A 22,291-nucleotide genomic window follows, 5' to 3' on the forward strand; every position below is an offset into this window, starting at 1 on the left:
CACATGGATGTGTTTTTTTCTGCGTTTGGATTATTGCCATTACATATGAGGGGCAGACAAAATGCTTTGATTGGTGAAAACGGTTAAACCTATAGCCTATATTTGGGCATATAAGATGTAAAGAGTAGAAAAGTTTCACAGATTCTGTATGCACGTATGAATCATGATGAGGATGAAATGTAAAGACATTGAAGCATCCTCTTAGCATTCCCGAATAACCATCGCGTCTCCCAGTCCCTGGTCCCCGCTGCAACTCATTTAATATTTTAATGAGCACCTGAGAAAATCTACACTCCACGCGCCCACGACTCCCTTTCCGCAGTATCCATTGGCTGCCTCCGAAAACTTCACGCACATGTCTGCCGATTGGTTTAAATCTGACACAAGTGATTTCATAAAGCTTTTCTTTTCTAACTAGTGTAAATGGATGAAGAAGTCTGGTACCCAAGAGACACTTGAAGTGGCTTATCTCTACAGAATTCGCTGACTCGTCCCCTCTTACTCTTTCTGGCGCTGGAGGAATAGTTGCGTCGGTGTGTCCATGTGATTGCGAGTGAGTACCCTGGGTCTTTTGACAGTTCTGCGGCGGTAGGCTACTGTACTTAACTGGACTGCGCGCAGATAGGATGCTCTGAGCGCGTCTGTGGAAGTTTAGCTCGTCATCATTCAACACAGTGATATCGTGTTATATTCTATCATACGAGCGCATGGCCAATGATGTGTTGATATGGGTTCTATTCTAAGCTTGTACAATATGTTCGTGGTAGGTGGTTAGTTAGTTAGGTAGGCTACTAGACTACAGTATAAAGTTGATACCCAAGTCAAAGGTTTGCGGGATTGGGTAGCCTATATGCAATATGCTGTAATGTTCAGTGATGCTGAAAAGTCGCTGCAAAACTTTTAATTTGTGTGTTATAAGAATAACAGTTGTTCCAAAGCTATTTGCAAGATAATATATTATGGATTTGAAAGTAATGTCTGTGCAGACTATATCATTTGTATCTAGGCTAGAATGGATTTATTTATTGTAATGATTACATTAATTCATTAATGAATTAATGGTTGATGGTTGATGAAAAATAACATCTTATAACCCCTATCCTAACCCTCAAGTTAACCCTTACCCTTATCCTAGCCCTAACCTTAACCTTTACCCTAACCCTCATTTTAAACCTAACCCTAACATTAGCATATCAACAGATGGTAAGTAGAGCATCTACAATGGACTATCCAAATAAACTGTGACTCATTTTTTTTTTTAATTTTATCGAGCTAATCAGTTATTAATTATTTTTCAGAGCTAATCAGATGTGATTGAATTGCAGTGAAATATTTAAATACATTCGTAGTTTGTGCTGAGTGTCAAGTTGGACCTATTTGAGAGCAGTAAGTGTTGTAATTGGCCATTAGTATGATTGTATAAGTGCCTTGGCTCTGATTTGAAGATGGTGTGTGTTTGTGTGTGTGATGAGGGCTCTTGCTGCTTTTCACTTTTTCAGAAAATCTCCTGATGAAGTAGCATTCCTCTAAACTGTTGATTGGTCAGAATGATTATGACTAAGCTCAACTCAGTCTGTCTGGAACAGTTTTAATTCACTGATGGCGGCTCTCTCGCTCTCCCGTGTGTGTGTGTGTGTGTGTGTGTGTGTGTGTGTGTGTGTGTGTGTGTGTGTGTGTGTGTGTGTGTGTGTGTGTGTGTGTGTGTGTGTGTGTGTGTGTGTGTGTGTGTGTGTGTGTGTGTGTGTGTGTGGTGCAGTAATGGTGTCCTTCACAGAGAGGAGCCTCCATACAGCGTGTTGTGAAGATGCTGGTGCTGCATGGGGCTCTTTGTCGCAGTCTTATCAAGATTTGAGCACGGCGTGAACACTTGCTGATGTTTGCATACTGTACTGTAATGGCCTCTTTATGGCTCCATAAATAAAGTCCAAAACATCTCACCATTTCAAACGACAGTGTTCCAATCTGTCAAATCATCTTATTTCGTTATTGAGAGTGATATTCTATTGTATTGAAGGAGAGAATTTGGTTATTTTCCATAAAGAAAGCAGGTTTTGGACTATATTTCTGTATTGTTCACTGATGTCCGATTTGTTGGTTGTGTGAGAGTGGGTTTTGATTTAGTCAGCGTATCAGCAATTGAGGTTACTCACAGCTCAAATACAACCATGATATATCATATATGACAAACATATTTCATATGAGTCATAGCTAAGTACTTTAGAACTTCCTAAACTCTTGTAGGGAGGGGTGTGGAGAGCAATGTGATAAGGGACGTCCCAGAGAGTGTAATGTGTTTTACTGCAGTGCGAGGTAGTTTAGAAACAGGCAGGAGCCGTTCATATCTGTCCTTGAGGTACAGTAGTACCGTAGAAGCCTAATGTACTAGCAGGGTCCCGTTCTGTCCTCTCTGCTCCTCTCCTGTTGTGAAAGAGCTGGACTGGTGAAAGCAAAAATACTTGGTAGACGTTTTGTTGTACGTGCAGGTGAAGGAGAAATGAGAAGAAATATACTTTTTATACTGTTGAGATTAACACAGTTCCAACTCTTGGATAAGTGCAAATTAAGAAAGGAGGGGAAGAGAGGATGCCACGTTAGACCATTGAGATGCAGCTGCTGTCTCATTGCAGCAGTAGAGCTTGTGTAAGACCTCTGTCTTGGTTTGGCACCAAGCTAGCTTAACAAAGGATCTAATAATAAATCAAATCAAATTTTATTGTCACATATACATGGTTAGCGGATGTTATTGCGAGTGTCGCAAAATGCTTGTGCTTCTAGTTCTGACAGTGCAGCAATATCTAACAAGTAATATCTAACAGTTCCACAACAAATACCTAATACACACAAATCTAATCAAAGGAATGGAATAAGAATATATAAATATATGGATGAGCAATGACAGAGCGGCATAAACTAAGCTGCAATAGATAGTATAAAATACAGTATATACATATGAGATGAGTAATGCAAGATATGTAAACATTATTAAAGTGGCATTATTAAAGTGACTTCTGTTACATTTATTAAAGTGGCTAATGATTTCAAGTCTGTATGTAGGCAGCAGCCTCTCTGTGCTAGTGATGGCTGTTTAACAGTCTGATGTCCTTGAGATAGAAGCTGTTTTTCAGTCTCTTGGTCCCAGCTTTGATGCACCTGTACTGACCTCGCCTTCTGGATGGTAGCGAGGTGAATAGGTAGTGGCTCGGGTTGTTTTGTCCTTGATTATCTTTTTGGTCTTCCTGTGACATTGTGTGCTGTAGGTGTCCTGGAGGGCAGGTAGTTTGCCCCCGGTGATGCGTTGTGCAGACCGCACCACCATCTGGAGAGCCTTGTGGTTGTTTGAGGTTCAGTTGCCATACCAGGCGGTGATACAGCTCACAGGATGCTCCTAATTGTACATCTGTAAACGTTTGTGAGGGTTTTAGGTGACAAGCCAAATTTCTTCAGCCACCTGAGGTTGAAGAGGCGCTGCTGCACCTTCTTCATCACACTATCTGTGTGAGTGGACCATTTCAGTTTGTCCATTTCAGTTTGTCCCTCACCTCCTCCCTGTAGGCTGTCTCGTCATTGTTGGTAATCAAGCCTACTACTGCTGTGTCGTCTGCAATCTTGATGATTGAGTTGGAGGCGTGCATGGCCACGCAGTCATGGTTGAACAGGTATTATAGGAGGGGGCCGAGCACACACCCTTGTGGGGCCCCAGTTTTGAGGTTCAGCAAAGTGGAGATGTTGTGTGCTACTATTCACAACCTGGGGTTGGCCTGTCAGGAAGTTCAGGACCCAATTGCACAGGGCAGGTTTGAGACCTAGGGCTTCAAGCTTAATGATGAGCTTGGAGGGTACTATGGTGTTGAATGCTGAGCTATAGTCTATGAATATCATTCTTACAGAGGTATTCCTCTTGTCCAGATGGGATAGGACAGTGTGCGGTGTGATGGCGATTGCATCATCTGTTGACCTATTTAAGTGGTAAGCAAATTGAAGTGGGTCTAGGGTGACAGTTAAGGTGAAGGTTATATGATCCTTGACTAGTCTCTCAAAGCACTTAATGATGACAGATGTGAGTGCTACGGGGTGATAGTCATTTAGTTCAGTCACCTTTACATTCAAGGGTAAAGGAACAGTGTTAGCTATCTTGAAGCATGTGGGGACAGCAGACAGGGGTAGGGAGAGATTGAATATGTCTATAAACACATCCGCCAGCGGGTCTGCACATGCTCTGTGGACGTGGCTAGGGATCCTTGCGAGGGTTAACACGTTTAAATGTCTTGCTCAAATCGGCCATGGGGAAGGATAACCCACTGTCCTTGGTAGCGGGCCTCGGTGTTGGCACTGTATTATCCTCAAAGTGGGCAAAAAATGTGTTTTAGTTTGTCTGCTTAGACATGAGACGTATTTGGCAGGGTCTACAGACGATCTTGGTCTTCAACCAGCCATGTCACGGACACCACCGGAGGGAATAACTACACTGTATTCGGACATATTCTCAATCGCCTTTCCATGGTTAAATGTGGTGGTTCACACTTTCAGTTTTGCCTAAATGATCTATCCACGGTTTTTGGTTAGGGTAGGTTTTAATAGTCACAGTGGGTACAACATCCCCTATACACTTCCTTATAAACACACTCACAGAATCAGCGCATACGTTGATAATATTCTTTGAGGCCAGCCGGAACATATCCCAGTCCGCATGATCAAAACAATCTTGAAGCATAGATTCCAATTTGTCAGACCAGCGTTGAATAGTCCTTTGCACGGGTACTTCCTGTTTGAGTTTCTGCCTATAGGAAGGGAGGAGCAAAATGGAGTCATGGTCAGATTTGCCAAAAGGAGGGCGCGGGAGGGAATTGTATGAGTCATGGTCCTAACAGTGGTCCTGTGTTTTTCCAGCGCGATTGTTGCAATCAATATACTGATACAATTTAGGTAGCCTTGTTCTCAAATATGCTTTGTTAAAATCCCCAGCTACAATAAATGCAGCCTCAGTATATATAGTTTCCAGTTTGCATAAAGTCCAGTGAGGTTCCTTGAGGGCCGTCGTGGAATCGTCTTGAGGGGGGATATACATGACTGTGACAATAATCGATGAGAATTCTCTTGGGAGATAATATGGTCTCATTTGATTGTGAGGAATTCTAGGTCAGGTGAAAAAGAAAAAGGACTTGAGTTATTGTATGTTGTTACAATTACACAATGAGTCATTAATCATAAAACATACACCCCAGCCCTTCTTCTTCCTGGATATGTTTATTCCTGTCGGCGCAACGCACTGAGAATCCAGGTGGCTGTACTGACTCAGACAGCATATCCCGAGAAAGCCATGTTTTTGTGAAACAGAGTATGGTACAATCCCTGATGTCTCTCTAGAAAGCAACCCTTGCCCTGATTTCATTGACCCTGTTATCTAGGGACTGGACATTAGCGAGTAATATACTTGGATGCGGTGGGTGGTGTGCGCGCCTCCACCTCTCCCTCTTTTCCGTCGGCGTTGTTTTGGGAAGGCCTCTGGAATCAGTTAAAATTCCCTGGGTGGGAAAGTCGTATTCCTAGTCATTGTGCTGGTAAGTAGACGTCACTCTGATATCCAGTAATTCTTCCCGGCTGTATGTAATAACACTTTTTCTGGGCAAGATTTTCTGGGCTAACAATGTAAAACAAAATACTGCAAAGTTTCTTAAGGACTAGAAGCGAGACAGCCCTCTCTGTCGGTGCCATCTTGCCACGGATCCCGCCGGTACTGCTTCTCATTCCGTTCACCAGCTCCGGAGGTCTACGTCACTGGTCTTCTACGCGTCACTGAATTGGATTCATTATCACCAACCCCGGACTGGCTTGTCTCATTACGCACACCTGGTTCCCTGCCTCCTATCATTATACAACGTGACACATCTTTAATCTTTGTAGTAGGGTAGGAGTGTGCAGCATCGGGTAATTATTAATTGATCAATACATGTACTTTGTTAGTTTGTTTCTATTTAAGTGGTATACCCTTAAACTTTCTCACCAACCACTGGCCAACATTGCACCTATAAAACATAACACATTTTCCTTCATATTTTATGTAGTTATAATTTTTCGGTCAAAGTTCCATTACTCATCCATCCCTTCCTGTCCTCCCCTTTTATAATATATGTTCTGCCCTCTTATCTATTACAGAGCATTAGCAGGCCTGTACAATGGTCTGTATTTCTCAGACTCATCAGTCATTATGCTCGCTTCTAATGGGTAGAAACGGCCACATCTCTTCCCTTCTCTACCATTCATTAACCCAGAGGTGATGAACGCAAGACTGTCTTTGCTGAACGCTACCCTCTTATCACTGTGCTGCCCACACACACGGCCAATGAGGCTGGGGGGAGGAGCTATAGGAGGACGGGCTCATTGTAATGGCTGGAATGGAATGAATGGAACTGTATCAAACATATGGAAAGCTCATGTTTGACTCCATCCCATGTATTCAATTCCAGCCATTACAATGAGCCCATCCACTTATAGCCCCTCCCACCAGCCTCCTCTGACACGCGGATGTACACATGAATGTGCACACACACACACACACACACACACACACACACACACACACACACACACACACACACACACACACACACACACACACACACACACACACACACACACACACACACACACACACACACACACACACACACACACACACACACACACATAGATGCAAGCCCAAACTTACACATGCATGCTGCATGCACACACAAACACATACACAAACACAGCTTGCTATTACCCTACACCGATTACTGGGACAATGATGCCGTTTTATCTCAAATTGAATTGTTGAGGAGGATGTTAAAGAGTCATATATCACCCAGACAGAGGCAAAGCAGAACGGTGTGTGTAAGCACTAAGCAGTGAGTGAATCCACAGCACCAGGGAGCTGAGATGAGAATGGTTCTGTTGTATTACATTAGAACTGAGGGACTGTGATGATGGCTTTTGGTGTTTATACAGTCAGTTGGTAAATCAAGTTGTCAGCTTTTATAAGGCCATCAGGTTCAGTGTGTGTATGTATGTGTGTGCTTGACATTTACAATGGGAATGACCTTCCCCAGCGGTCAAAACTGGTTGCCATTGCCTCGTTATGGTTGTAGAAGACTGTTTTGTTATTGTCTTTTTAATGGTCAGAATTATTTTTTATGGAGACAAGACGAGAGCTTTGCAACCAACGGGCATAATGTAGTGCTGTGCTACGCATTACAACCCACAAAAATAAACTAGCCGATCTGTGTCAAGTGATTATGATACCAGACAGCTGCTTCTAGGTTCTCTACTCCCACCCGCAATGAAATATCGAGCATCAGGAGCATCAAAAACCATATGCCATTTGAAATAACTTTATTAGCCTAAATTATATTTTGATAAAAAAATGTAAAAAATGAATCACGAAATTTAGTTCCACATTTCAAATATGGACAGTCCAGGAATATTTTACTCCAGATCTTGATAAGAAATGGCCATACCAGACAATTGTTTTAAAGACAGTGGTATTTAATGAACTGCATAGATTGGAAACTGATCAAATAGTAAGAGTAGGGTACACCAACATAAGTTTTCCATGCATACAAAAATTACCACAGTAGAGATTATTTCAGTTGTACGTAATGATTGTTAAAATGTCTGCACATAATGTAGGACTAAGTTTTTCCGATGATAATACCCACCAGAGGGCGAATATACAGTACCAGTCATAAGTTTGGACACACCTACTCATTCAAGGGTTTTTCTTTATTTGGACTATTTTCTACATTGTAGAATAATAGTGAAGACATCAAAACTATGAAATAACACCTAAACAAATTAAAATATATTTTAGATTTTAGATTCTAGCCACCCTTTGCCTTGATGACAGCTTTGCACACTTTTGGCATTCCCTCAACCAGCTTCATGAGGTAGTTACCTGGAATGCATTTCAATTAACAGGTGTGTCATGTAAAACGTACATTGTTAAAATTGATTTCCTTCTTAATGCGTTTGAGCCAATCAGTTGTGTTGTGGCAAGGTAAGGTAGGTAGGGTAGGTATACATAAGTCCTATTTGGTAAAAGACCAAGTCCATATTATGGCAAGAACAGCTCAAATAAGTAAACATAAATGACAGTCAAGCATTACTTTAAGGCATGAAGGTCAAGAATTTTGAAAATTCCTTCAAGTGCAGTTACATAAACCATAAAGTGCTATGATGAAACTGGCTCTCATGAGGAACGCCACAGGAAAAAGATGCAGAGTTACCTCTGTTGCAGAGGATAAGTTCATTAGAGTTACCAGCCTCAGAAATTGCAGCACAAATAAATGCTTCACAGAGTTCAAGAAACAGACACATCTCAACATCCACTGTTCAGAGGAGACTGCGTGAATCAGGTCTTCATGGTCGAATTTCTGCAAAGAAACCACTACTAAAAGACACCAATAATAAGAAGAGCCTTGCTTGGGCCAAAAAACAAGAGCAATGGACATTAGACCAGTGGAAATCTGTCCTTTGGTCTGATGAGTCCAAATTTGAGTTTTTTAGTGAGACGTGAAGTAGGTGAACGGAGGATCTCCACGTGTGTGGTTCCCACCGTGAAGCATGGAGGAGGAGGTGTGATGGTGTGGGGGTGCTTTGCTGGTGACACTGTCTGTGATTTATTTAGAATTCAATGCACATTTAATCAGCATGTTTACCACAGCATGGACAATGCACCACAACAGGACAATGACCCAAAACACACCTCCAGGCTGTGTAAGGGCTATTTGACCAAGAAGGAGAGTGATGTTGTGTTGCATCAAATGACCTGGCCTCCACAGTCACCCGATCTCAACCCAATTGAGATAGTTTGGGATGAGTTGGACCACAGAGTGAAGGAAATGCAGCCAGCAAGTGCTCAGACTGTTGGAAAAGGCCCACCTGTTAATTGAAATGCATTTCAGGTGAAATGCATTTCCTCATGAAGCTGGTTGTGTTATTTCAGATTTTTGATGCCTTTCCTATTATTCTACAATGTAGAAAATATTAAAAACAAAGAAAAACCCTTGAATGAGTAGGTGTGTCCAAACTTTTGACTGGTATTGTATGTTCAAAGACCTTGGTAGCAAGCAGGACAGAAGGTGTCATCGACATCAGCTTTTATGGTGCAGTTATGAGGTGACCAATAATGGTTGCAAATGAGATCAGCTGTGTTGGTGAATTTAGCACTTATTGATGGTTTAATGCGAGATCAACTGGTGATAATCTGGTGGCCATCGATGGTTACAATATGCCTGACACCTTTTCCATTACATTTTGTTATGAAAAAAACAAGTATTTACCTGGTTGTAATAGTGACTATTTGGTTTGGTTCTGGTTATAATCTTCTCAACCAGAAAGACAGTTTTCATCCAGAATGTGATGTCAATGTGATGTCATATTTTCACCTCCACTGCCCATCTGTTCTGAGGGTGTGGAGGGTTGCAAAATTATGCTAACTTGACCAAAATATAAAGGTTATCCAGAAGTCCTGCTTAGAAGATTTCCGGAATCGGAAGGGAATATGCAGAAAATGTAGAATTTTCAAACCAGGATTTCCAGAAAAGGAACAATGCTAAAATTTTGCATCCCTAAGGTTGTTATTCTGTCTGCAGGTGATGATGTCCCTGTGGGTGTGTATATTCCTCCCTGTCCTCTCTGCGGCCCAACGGTCAGAGCCCATGTTCTCAGCGGTCACAGAGACCATGCTTCCTCCGGACTATGACAACAATCCCACCCAGCTCAACTACGGAGTGGCTGTCACCGACGTAGACAACGATGGAGACCTTGAGATGTTTGTAGCCGGGTGAGTGAGTGTCATGGTCAATAGAACTAATTAGAACTAGTCAGAATGTGTCAGATCCAGACTATGTTAGACATAGGAAGCAGTGGATAATCTGGAGATGTTCATAGCCAGGTGAGTAAGTTAGAAGGTCTCAGAACCAATCAAAAGAACTTAGAAGAACTTATTTACCTTCAGAGGTGAATGTAGCAAGCCAGTTGCAGTGATAAAAGTTTTTTGTTGTTGAACACTCTCCTCAAACAATAGCATGGCATTTTTCACTGTAATAGCTACTGTAAATTGGACAGTGCAGTTAGATTAACATAAATGTAAGATTTCTGCCCATATAAGACATGTCTATGTCTAGGAAAGTTTGTTGTTACTTACAACGTCATGCTAATCACATTAGGGCACTTTAGCTCAACTGTCCTGGTATAGGGACACCGATCCCGTAGAGGTTTGTGTTTCCAAGTCTATACTGTTGTTGTGTAAACAAATTGCATATATGCTTTCACTGGACATCGTCATTGGTTTTGAAAACTATTATAAATAAACAGCACAATGCAGAAGCGTCAATTATTGAGAAAGTGGCACACATTTTTACCCATTTATAAAAATTAAAAACGGAAATATCACATTTAGGTAAGGATTCAGACCCTTTACTCAGTACTTTGTTAAAGCACCTTTGGCAGCGATTACAGCCTCGAGGCTTCTTGGGTATGACACTACAAGCTTGGCACACCTGTATTTGGGGAGTTTCTCCCATTCTTTTTTGCAGATCCTCTCAAGCTCTGTCAGGTTGGAAAGGGGCCGTTGCTGCACAGCTATATTCAGGTCTCTCCAGAGATGTTTGATCCGGTTCAAGTCGGGGCTCTGGCTGGGCCACTCAAGGACATTCAGAGCCTTGTCCCGAAGTCCCCCTTGCAGTGTCTTGGCTGTGTGCTTAGGGTTGTTGTCCTGTTGGAAGGTGAACCTTCAACCCAGTCTGAGGTCCTGAGCACTCTGGAGCAGGATGTCAAGGATGTCTCTGTACTTTGCTTTGTTCATCTTTGCCTCGATCCTGGCTAGTCTCCCAGTCTCTGCCATTGAAAAACATCCCCACAACATTATGCGGCCACCACCATACTTCACAGTAGGGATGGTACCAGGTTTCCTCCAGACATCATGAGAGTGCCCTTAGTTCTATCTTGGTTTCCTCATACCAGAAAATCTTGTTTCTTGAGGTCTGAGTGTCTTTAGGTGCCTTTTGACAAACTCCAAGCAGGCTGTCATATGCCTTTTACTGAGGAGTGGCTTCCATTTGGCCACTCTACCATAAAGGCCTGATGGGTAAAGTGCTGCAGAGATGGTTGTCCTTCTGGAAGGTTCTCCCATCTCCACAGATGAACTCTAGAGCTCTGTCAGAGTGACCATTGGCTTCTTGGTCACCTCCCTGACCAAGGCCCCTCTCCTCCGATTGCTCAGTTAGGCCGGGCGGCCAGCTCTAGGAAGAGTCTTGGTGGTTTCAAACTTCTTCCATTTAAGAATGCCACTGTACTCGTGGAGACCTTCAATGATGCAGAAATGTTTTGGTACCCTTCCCTTGATCTGTGCTTCGACACAATCCTGTCTCAGAGCTCTACGGACAATTCCTTTGACCTCATGGCTTGGTTTGTGCTCTAACATGCACTGTCAACTGTGGGTTCTTATATAGACAGGTGTGTGCCTTTCCAAGTCATGTCCAATCAATTGAATTTACCACAGGTCGACTCCAATCAAGTTGTAGGAACATCTGAAGGATGATCAATGGAAACAGGTGCACCTGAGCTCAATTTTGAGTCTCATAGCAAAGATTCTGAATACGTAGTAAATAAGGATTTTAAAAAAAAATCAATTTGCAACATTTTCTAAAAACCTGTTTTTGCTTTGTCTTTATGGGGTATTGTGTGTAGATTGCTAAGAATCTGTTTTTATTTAATCCGTTTTAGAATAAGGCTGTAACAAAATGTGGAAAAAGTCAAGGGGTCTGAATACTTTCTGAAGGCACTGTATATGACTCTGGTCAAAACTGTTATAAAACAGCCTATTCAATATACTCTCAATTATGTTTGACCTTGTTACATTTATTCCTGCTTCAAGAAAATCCACAAGGGCATGTTTTATAGAAAATTCACAGGGTGGCCAAAATGACATCAACCTTTATGTAACATTACAGAAACAAACCTAAAACAACCTCTATTCTGTTTAAATTCACTCCTGCCTCAAGAAAATCCACCATGACATGCTTCAACAGTAAGTGAAATACAAGGTGGTACTATCACAAATTATGTCTATTACAGATAATTACATAACAAAATGTCTTATCTGTTATAAAATGTGAAATCCCATTCTGTTTCAAGAGGAAAATTGATTCGTTCTCACAGTAACAGGAGAATCAGGGAGTTTATAGCAGTAAAACGCTTTCTTCCATTTATGGACCTAAGAGACAATTACAGCAATTCCAAGACAAGATAGTGATCTCTCCAATAACCCCAACAAGGTGGGAAAAATGGAAAGTGATCTATCGTTTGCTTAACTAAAGTTTAAATAGGTCCGTAGCTCTTGCTCTTATGTTAAGGTATCTTTACTTCACTGAACTAAACATAGGGGGAAAGGGATCTATCATTTCTGACCAAGGGTAGGAAGTGTTCTGTCACTCACTTAGCTAAATGTACAAGAAAAGGGGGGAAGAGATCTGTCATTTTCTGAGCTAATGGAAGAGAGAGAAGGGCTGAACAAGGATGAAAAAGAAAGTGTTTTACAGGACGAAAGTGTATAAGGGTGACCTGAGTCTTCGACAAGTGGTGCTCATGAGAATGGATAATGCTGGATGGCGCTACACTGATAGAGGTTTGGCGAGACTGCAGTATACAGGAGAGTGGAGGGAGGGGCAGAGACAGGGATGGTGAAATTAAGCACTGTCATCCCATGACTATGATATAGTTTAGTGAAGTGTGGCATCTAGTTGAAGTTAAGTGATTGGAAGTTCAATAAGAAGTGGTCCTTTATTCTTAAAAACAAGATGTTTTGGCATCAAACCTTTCATCAGAGCAGGCTGGTAACCTTCACATTGTCTGAAGATCCCCTTCTCTTCTCCTTTATTCATTATTCATGACAAATGGCCAGATTTGAACCAGGTGCATATATTTTCTAAAGGGAACATTGAGGACACAGATTAAATAATGGTGAGATATATAAAAAAGTAAATTGTAAATTAACATAGTTTAATGTTTTAGATTGTATTTTTTGGTGTTTTAACCTGGCACTTTGGAAGTAAACCTGTCCCTCAGACATAAAATACTGGGACATAGCCTACTGTATACATGTATATCTTTGAGCAGCATTATTATTCCATAGACACATATTTTGACATAGTTCAGTCTCAACCTCTCTCCCCAGAACCAGATCTCACGCGATATTTGGTTCTGGGTTTCCGAGATGAGACACAGTTTAATGTATGTCTATGCTCCATAGAACACATCTATAGTCAAAGTATGAGACGGGTTGTCAGTGAATTACTGAGGTCAGATAAGGGTATGTGCTATCTGGGATCCCCGGCACGTCCCTACCCAATTGAGGTTGACATTTTAAAATGGTTAAAGTAAGAGTCATGGTTATGGTAAGGGGAGGGGTTAAATTGAAGGTTTAAGTTTTAGGGTTGGGACGTCCCAAGGAAGATGGATAGCACTGGTCGTCAGATAAGTGTCCATAAATGAGAGGATTACTCTGTTTGACCTCCCATCATCTCTCTGCTCCATCTATGGCCTATAGCATCCAGTCTTTAACATCTACAGCCTATAACAAACAGCCTATAACATCTACTGCCTATAACATCCAGCCTATGTGTACCGGTGTGTGTATAGCACTTTGTGACATCTGATGTAAAAAGGGCTTTATAAATACATTTGATTGAATCTAAGTAACATAAAGAATCCATCGGTTTAAGCTTGAGATCTGTGTTTTTGCATGGGCTGTGTCTCAATTCTCCGCATCTGCCTATGTTTCACTGCTGCATCTGCGATGGAAAGTGTCAGAGCTACAGCACTGTTTCAGACCAACAGACATCCGGAAATCCGTCTTCTCACAAAAACAACTGTAGCATTTGAACGGTTTAGCCTACAAACTAATACCATTCTATAGAAAGGGGAGACTCTCACAAATATGATGGTGTTTTCTGTTTTGCTCTACGACCCCCCACAAGCCTCACGGGACTGAAATCAGTAACGCTAATTTGCCAACTTTTGTCTGTAGTGTCCGAACCGTTTGGGCTACAAACGAATATGACCCCAGGGTAGACTTTCACAAACATGATGGTGTCATGGGCCTATAAAAATAAGGGGTTAAATGTGTCAAAAAACTACAAATATTTCCAAAGCTTTCTTCTATTTCCTAGATATAAGAAAGACACGTCAATAACGTAATATTATAAATAATTGTTTTAATATTTCTGGGGGATACCTAAAGGGGTCCTAAAATTCAAAATCAAATAGTTAAATGATCCATGGTGTGACCTTCCTAAAACAATTCCATATGTCAGCTTAGAACCCCCCCCTCCCCAAAACTGCATAGACTTTTAAGAAATAACATCGACAACCTATAACATCCAGCCTATAACTACTGTAGTAACTACACACAGTTTTAGAAACTGATTTTTCTAAGGGAACTCTTATGAACCTTAGATGGGGCTTGAACATTTTTACATTATTCTAAATACCTGAAGGTACAAGACATAAACTGGTGTTTACTAATACCTCAACTTTAGCTCAGAGGGTTAACACGATCTTGAGGCCAGTAAATAAAAGAAGGCAATTACTCCCTGTTGTTCCCCCATGATTGATTGATGATTGTAGGTGCAGCCCTATGGGCGACAATGAACTCTTCTTAAAACAGGTACTATTTGCCCTAACATTGCCTCACAAATCTTCAAGTACGATCTCTCAAAACTTCCGTTAGAATAATGTCCATGAAAAGGTAACGATTATTTATGCAAATATTAAAGTTAACACTGGAACTCTGTGCCCTGTAACTCTGATGTTGCTATTGCCTAGGTCAAAGGGTTTACATGATGTGCAGCCTTTAACTCTGTTGTTGGTCTCTTACAGGTACAATGGTCCCAACCTGGTTCTGAAGTACGACAAGCAGAGGAAGAGACTGGTCAACATTGCTGTTGACAACCGTAGCTCCCCTTTCTATGCTCTGAGAGATCGCCAAGGCAATGCCATCGGAGTGACAGCCTGCGACATTGATGGAGACGGAAGAGAGGAGATCTATGTGCTCAATACCAACAACGCCTTCTCAGGTAGACATGCATACACACACACACAGAGATGCATGCATACGTTTAAGCATATATACTGTACATACACCCGCACATGCACTAATATACACACACACGAGTACACAAACATACACACGGATCATGTCCTCTCATCTCTCTTCAGACACAAACACGGAAGGGAGGATCAATATAGCAGAGATAAACATTTCTAATCACAGACTTCATCAGGTAACAGATAAGGACTTTGTGTCGCTATTAATCTTCAGAGAGTTTATAGGACTGACTGCCAAAACTACAATATCACAGCTTTATCATTTTCTCTACTTTATTTACCCCCAAAATGGTTGTATAGGAATCTAGAAGTTTTATCTTCATTTAAATCTAAAATATTCTCTGTTCTTTTCTTTCCTCTCCTCCTCCTCCTCCTCCACCTCCTCTCCTCTTCTATCCTCCTCCTCTCCTGAAGGTCGTGCCACCTACTCTGATAAGCTCTTTAAGTTCCGTAATGGCCGGTTTGAAGATCTGTTAAACGATGATATTAACGAACACCGCGATGTAGCCAACCGCTTGGCTGGACGATCTGTAGCCTGCGTAGACCGAAAGGTACAAGAGCCACACACACACACACACACACACACACACACACACACACACACACACACACACACACACACACACACACACACACACACACACACACACACACACACACACACACACAGACTGAGAAACACACACACACACACACACACACACACACACACACACACACACACACACACACACACACACACACACACACACACACACACACACACACACACACACACACACACACACACACACACACACACACACACGCTCAGACTGAGAAACACACTCACACTGCAGAACTCACTATACACAGCTCTCTCTAAACAGATCTGTCATTCTATGTCAGTTTCTGTCCTTTACACCCCATTACTAACCTCTTATCTCATTTGAGCATATCAACAATAACTCAGGCTTTCTGTTTAGTGTCTCTTCTCCCAGCCCATATTATGATGTGGGTTTTATATTTGTGTGTGTGTCTGTGTGTGTGTTTGTGACTGTAGGTGCGTAGTCATAATTCATGCTTGCTGTGTGTCCCGCCCTCCTCAGTGTGTGTTATGACAGTTCATTAGAAAAGAGATGTGGTGTTCTGTCTCCTCTTTTGCTCAGTGCACCGCTGTAATTACAAAACAATGGGCTCGTTCATTCTACAGACTGACATACAAGGGGAGAAATTATGTCTACACACAGTCACGCATACACACAGAATACAATGACACAGACAAACACATGCATTTAAACAAACATGCATGCATGCACTTGCACGCGCACACACACACACACACACACACACACACACACACACACACACACACACACACACACACACACACACACACACACACACACACACACACACACACACACACACACACACACACACACACACACACACACACACACACACACACACACAGTAAAATAATGTGGCAATGGATGGCCAGTGTATGGGCCAAATGGAGATAGGCAGAACAGCATATTTCTGTAATCATGACTACAGTCCTCTCTACCCCACCCCAGGTTGAGGGATAAAGCTGTTACCCAGTGAGGTACAGTACGGACGGTATTAGAATCGATTTTCTGACTGCAGTCTCATCTGACTGGGCATGGGAGAGGAGCCAAGCCCATAGGAAGAGATCTCCTTTTAATATGACAATACCTTTACAACGGTCCAAAATCTTAGTCTCCTTGAGTGTGTGGTCTCCTTGAGTGTGTGTATTGTGTGTGTGTACTGTGTGTGTGTTTGCGCACGGGCATGTGCGTGCGTGTGTGTGTGTTAATGTCATGAGATGGATGAGAGAATAAAGCATTTTCCGTCAGCTGTAAAAATCTACCTCTCCTATACTTTCTGAGAGGACCTTCTTTTTCTCCCATCCACAGTTGGAGTTAAGTTTACAGCAGTCATTGATGAGCAGGATGTGAGCCCCATCATGTAATGGAGATTTCTCATCATTGTACTTTAATATGATATATAATATATACATTATAGCCCCATTGGAGCAGCACCACAAGGTTATAAAAGCCAGTGGTTTGAGCAGTTTCTCACAGCAGGAAAATATTCCTCCATTATAATTAATTGACATTTTTGTAAGGGTTGATACATCTTTTGCTAATCAAGTCTGACATTTTCTTAGGTGTAAATTACAAACTTCAGAAGCCTTTTAAACCTTGTATACACTGTTTGTATTTCCTGCTGCACGGGAAAATTCCATTTGACAACACAGATCAAATTAAGATATAGCACATTTGTATGTGGTAGGAAATTCAACTGATCAATCAACTTCAATTTTGTATCACTCACGTCCCTAACACACTTTATAGTGAAAGACAGTGTGAAAAAAGGGGGAAAAGACAGAGAAAAATGTTGTAATAAGGCCTAAGATGTGAACCACTCTGTCTTGTTCCCCCTTTCAGGGGACCACCAAATCACACAGTCAAAAGCTCTTGAAGACCACAATTCCCAGAGTCACAGAGATTTTTTTTAACATAAGATATGTTGCAGTATGTTTTTTTGTATTTATACAGTACCAGTCAAAAGTTTGGAAACACCTAGTCATTCAAGGCTTTGTCTTTATTTTACTATTTTCTACAAAATGAAATAGCACATATGGAATCATGTAGTAACCAAAAAAGTGTTAAATAAATCAACATATATTTTAACAGATATTTTAGATTCTTCAAGGTAGCCACTCTTTGCCTTGACAGCTTTGCACACTCTTGGCATTCTCTCAACCAGCTTCACCTGCAATTCTTTTCCAACAGTCTTGAAGGAGTTCCCACATATGCTGAGCACTTGTTGGCTGCTTATCCTACACTCTGCGGTCCAAATCATCCCAAACCATCTCAATTGTATTGAGGTCGGGTGATTGTGGAGGCCAGGTCATTTGATGCAATACTCCATCACTATTCTTGGCAAATAGCCCTTACACAACCTGGAGGTGTGTGTTGGGTCATTGTCCTGTTGAAAAACAAATGATAGTCACACTAAGCGCAAACCAGATGGGATGGCAAATCCCATGCTGGTTAATTGGGCCTTGAATTCTAAATAAATCCCAGACAGTGTCACCAGCAAAGCACCCCCACACCATTACAACTCCTCCTCCATGCTTCATGGTGGGAACCGCACATGTGGAGATCATCCGTTCACCTACTCCGCGTCTCACAAGGACACGGAGGCTGGAACCAAAAATCTAAAATTTGGACTCATATCACAAAAAGGCCACAAAGTGTGGGGGAAAAGAGAAAAAAAAAGGTAGAAAGATGAATGTGTTTGGTGTTATTTACTTCTAAATAGACTTCTATCACTCACTCAGAGATATAATTACTCATCTAGACCACTGCATCTTTCTTAGTCTCCTTCAGTGTGTGTGTGTATTCCGCATACGTGCCTCTGTATATGTGTGTGTGTGCATGCCTCTGTATGTGTGTTTTTTAGTCTCCTTGGGAGGGAAGTGCCATCATTTGTCTTTTCCAAACTGATGAAGGGAAGCTATTGATTTAAGACATGTGAAAGTGATAGATGACACTGAAACAGGACCACTTTCAGACAAAGACTAGTGACCGAAAATGAGCTTTGGTATAAAGAGCCATCTGGAAACTATTTACACTTTTAGCTCCAAATGTGAATATTTGGTCCTACCCAAATTTCAAAGTTGATTTGTTGACTGTAATAGCCTCCCTAAGTCAAACAATGTCACAATGCACAAGGCCTTCAAAACACGCACACACACATGCCCACACAGCCATTCATGCATGCACACACACACACACACACACACACACACACACACACACACACACACACACACACACACACACACACACACACACACACACACACACACACACACACACACACACACACACACACACACACACACACACACACACACACACACACACACACACACACACACACATTATGCATAGTCTCCTGATCTGTAATGACTGGTTACAGAAATGAGCGTGAGTGAAGCATCATTACTGAAAACCACTGACTTTTAACACCAGTAACTAATTTTCAATGGCCTTGGAGCCTGCAGCACTAAATCATACTTGTGTTGTGTGTGTGTGTTTGTTTCTATTACCTGAGATGGATGTGCTGAGAGAGTGAGCTGTGACCATCTGATGCTGGTGGTGACATTTACATTCCTTAACAGTCATTTTCATTTTAGTCCCGCAGTGGAAATTAGATTAGATTGTATTTAGTCACATGCACAGGGTCACAGATGTAGTTGCTGTGTATAGTGAAATTGTTAAGCTCCGAGCTGATTGTCTGGGGGTAGAAGCTATTGCCCAGTCTCTTAGTTTTAGCCATGATGCTCCTGTACTGTGTGTGTCAATGTGATGGATGCGAGGAGAACAGGCCGTGGCTCAGGTGGCTGATGTCCCGGATGATCTTCTTGGCCTTCCTGTGACATCTGGTGTTGTAGGTGTCTTGGAGGGCAGGCAGTGTGCACCCAATGCTGCGTTTGGCTGAGCGTACCACCCTCTGTAGTTACTAACGGTTCGCGGTGGTGGAGATTCCATATCAGGCTGTGATGCAGTCCCACAGTATTCTCTCGATGGTGCTTCTGTAGAAGCAGGCAAATTTCAGCTGAATTTCTTCAGCCTCCTGAGGTGGAAGAGTCGCTGTCGTGTATTTTAAGATAGACTGGATCTTTATATTTGCCATCTGGGTCTTGTTTTAATAATAGTGAAATAAGACCTTCCTGCTTAGTACCCGACAGACCATTTATATAGGATTAATTAAAACAATCTTACAATGGTGCTTTTAGTATATCAAAAAAAGGCTTGATAGACCTCTACCAGTATGCAATCAAGCCCTGGTGTTTTTCCAGACTGAAAGGATTTAATAGCCTCAACGTTATTCCTCTGTAATTTGGCCTTCACACTGATCTTTCTGTACATTTGTTAATTTTTCCATTTTTTGTTTTATTTGGAAATAATTGCTTACCGTAATCTTCATTCAGTGGGAGAGGATGAGACAGAAAAGAGAACATCTGTTTAAAATATTTATCTTCCTCTTTTAAAATATAATTCGGAGAATCATAGATGACTTCAGTAACGAGTTTCTGCAAATTATTTTTGTTAGCGTTCCTGTGTTGGAGATTCAGGAAGAATCTTGTACATTTTTCTCCATATTCCATCCAGTTTGCTTTATTTTTGTAATATATTTCATTAGATCGTTCTTGAATAGGTTCCTCAAGTTCTTTTTGTTTTTCCTCTAAGTTATTTTGTCTCTGTAACATCGTTTTTTTTATTGCTATCTACCTGTACTATTAGTTCATGGAGTTCCCCTGTTTGTCTTGTCTCTTTAGCCAGAAACTGCTTTTTTATTATTGATAGAACATTGAATGACCTCTGAAGGTACATTTAAAGGTAACCCAAACAATAAGTTAATTTGTTGTTCCTATATTATACTGTAAAAATTCAGTTATAAATGATTTTGTCTTAGTTAAAAATGAGTTGTCATCCAGTAACTTTGATTACATTTCCAATATCCCTGTCCATTTGGAAATTCTATAAGGGTTATGTGAAGGCCAATTAGATGATGATCCGATCACGTTCTGTCTCCTATTAAAACTTTTTCCACCTTTGATGCAAGAGAGAAAGAGAGAAAGAGACAAGAAAGTAGTCAAGACGGCTAGCTTGATTAAGTCTCCTCCATGTATATCTCTCTAGGTCGGGGTTTTTTAGTCTACAAATATCCACTATTTCTAATGTGTCCATAATATTTGTGATTTCCTTAACGGCACGTTGAAAGTAGTTTGTAGAGTCATTTCCTTTACAGTCCATTGAGGTATTTAACACTGTGTTATAGTCTCCTACCAGAATGATTTGATCATTTGTTGGCTGTAAGTTCAATAAATTGGTATAAATATTTTCAAAGAAGTATGGATCATCCTAATTTGAACCATTATAGATTAACATTTCTAGCGCAGGCGTTCCACTAGCGGAACCCCTCGACAACATTCCGCTGAAAAGGCAGCACTTGAAATTCAGTCGATAATCGATAAAATGAAAGATAAACTTCTTGTTAATCTACCCATCGTGTCCGATTTCACAACATATGATTATGTTTAGGTCAGAGCCAAGTCACAAAAACACACAGACATTTTTCCAGCCAAAGATACGAGTCACAAAAAGCAGAAATATAGATAAAATTAATCACTAACCTTTGATGATCTTCATCAGATAACACTCATAGGACATCATGTTACACAATACATGTATATTATTATTATTATATTATTATGTATGTTTTGTTCGATAATGTGCATATTTATATCCAAAAATCTCAGTTTACATTGGCGTGTTACATGCAGTAATGTTTTGATTCCAAAACATCCGGTGATTTTGCAGATAGCCACATCAAATCCCAGAAATACTCATAATAAACATTGATAAAAGATACAAGTGTTATTCACAGAATTAAAGATAAACTTCTCCTTAACATCTTATGGTATAGAGGACGCTTGCGTCCCACTTGGGCAAAAGCTAGGAAAAATGCAGCGCGGCAAATAAAATAAAAATCATATAAAAATCAAACTTTCATTAAAACCAGTTATGCATTAGGGGGCGCTATTAAACATTTTGATGAAAAACGTTCCCGTTTCAAACAAGATATTTTGTCACGAAACGATGTTCGACTATGCATATAATTGACAGCTTTGGATAGAAAACACTCTGACGTTTCCAAACGGCAAAGATGTTGTCTGTGAGTGCCACAGAACTGATGTTACAGGCGAAATCCAGATAAAAATCCAACCAGGAAGTGCCGCATTTTTTGAAACCGCCTCATGCCAAGGATTCCTTATATGGCTGTGAATGAGCTACGAATGAGCTTACGTTTTCCACGTATTCCCCAAGGTGTCTACAGCATTGTGACTTCTTTTTACGCATTTCCATTGAAGAATAGCCGTAAGGGACCATATATAGCAGCAAGTGGTCACATGGTGTCTCCCGCAGAAAATCTTGCGTAAAATACTGAGGTAGCCATTTTTCCAATCGCTTCTTATGAGAAACCAATTGCCTCGACGGATATATTATCGAATTTATATGTTAAAAGCACCTTGAGGATGGATCTTAAACAACGTTTGCCGTGT

At 41.1% G+C, this 22,291-nt stretch overlaps 1 protein-coding gene across 2 annotated transcripts in view; it reads left to right on the top strand.

Moving 5' to 3' along the window:
* The first annotated feature begins 396 nt into the window (after window positions 1-396).
* crtac1b (cartilage acidic protein 1b) overlaps window positions 397-22,291 on the top strand; it is a 70,861-nt gene continuing 48,966 nt past the window's right edge. For both annotated transcript variants that reach the window (XM_046351947.1, XM_046351946.1), the window contains exons 1-4: window positions 397-553; window positions 9,630-9,820; window positions 14,917-15,113; window positions 15,559-15,695. In XM_046351947.1, the coding sequence (XP_046207903.1) occupies window positions 9,633-9,820; window positions 14,917-15,113; window positions 15,559-15,695 (522 nt within the window). In that variant the 5' untranslated portion in view covers window positions 397-553; window positions 9,630-9,632. The remainder of the gene's footprint in view (window positions 554-9,629; window positions 9,821-14,916; window positions 15,114-15,558; window positions 15,696-22,291) is intronic.

This window comes from Oncorhynchus gorbuscha, linkage group LG06 (genome assembly GCF_021184085.1).
Source record: "Oncorhynchus gorbuscha isolate QuinsamMale2020 ecotype Even-year linkage group LG06, OgorEven_v1.0, whole genome shotgun sequence".
NCBI classification, from domain to species: Eukaryota; Metazoa; Chordata; class Actinopteri; order Salmoniformes; family Salmonidae; genus Oncorhynchus; species Oncorhynchus gorbuscha.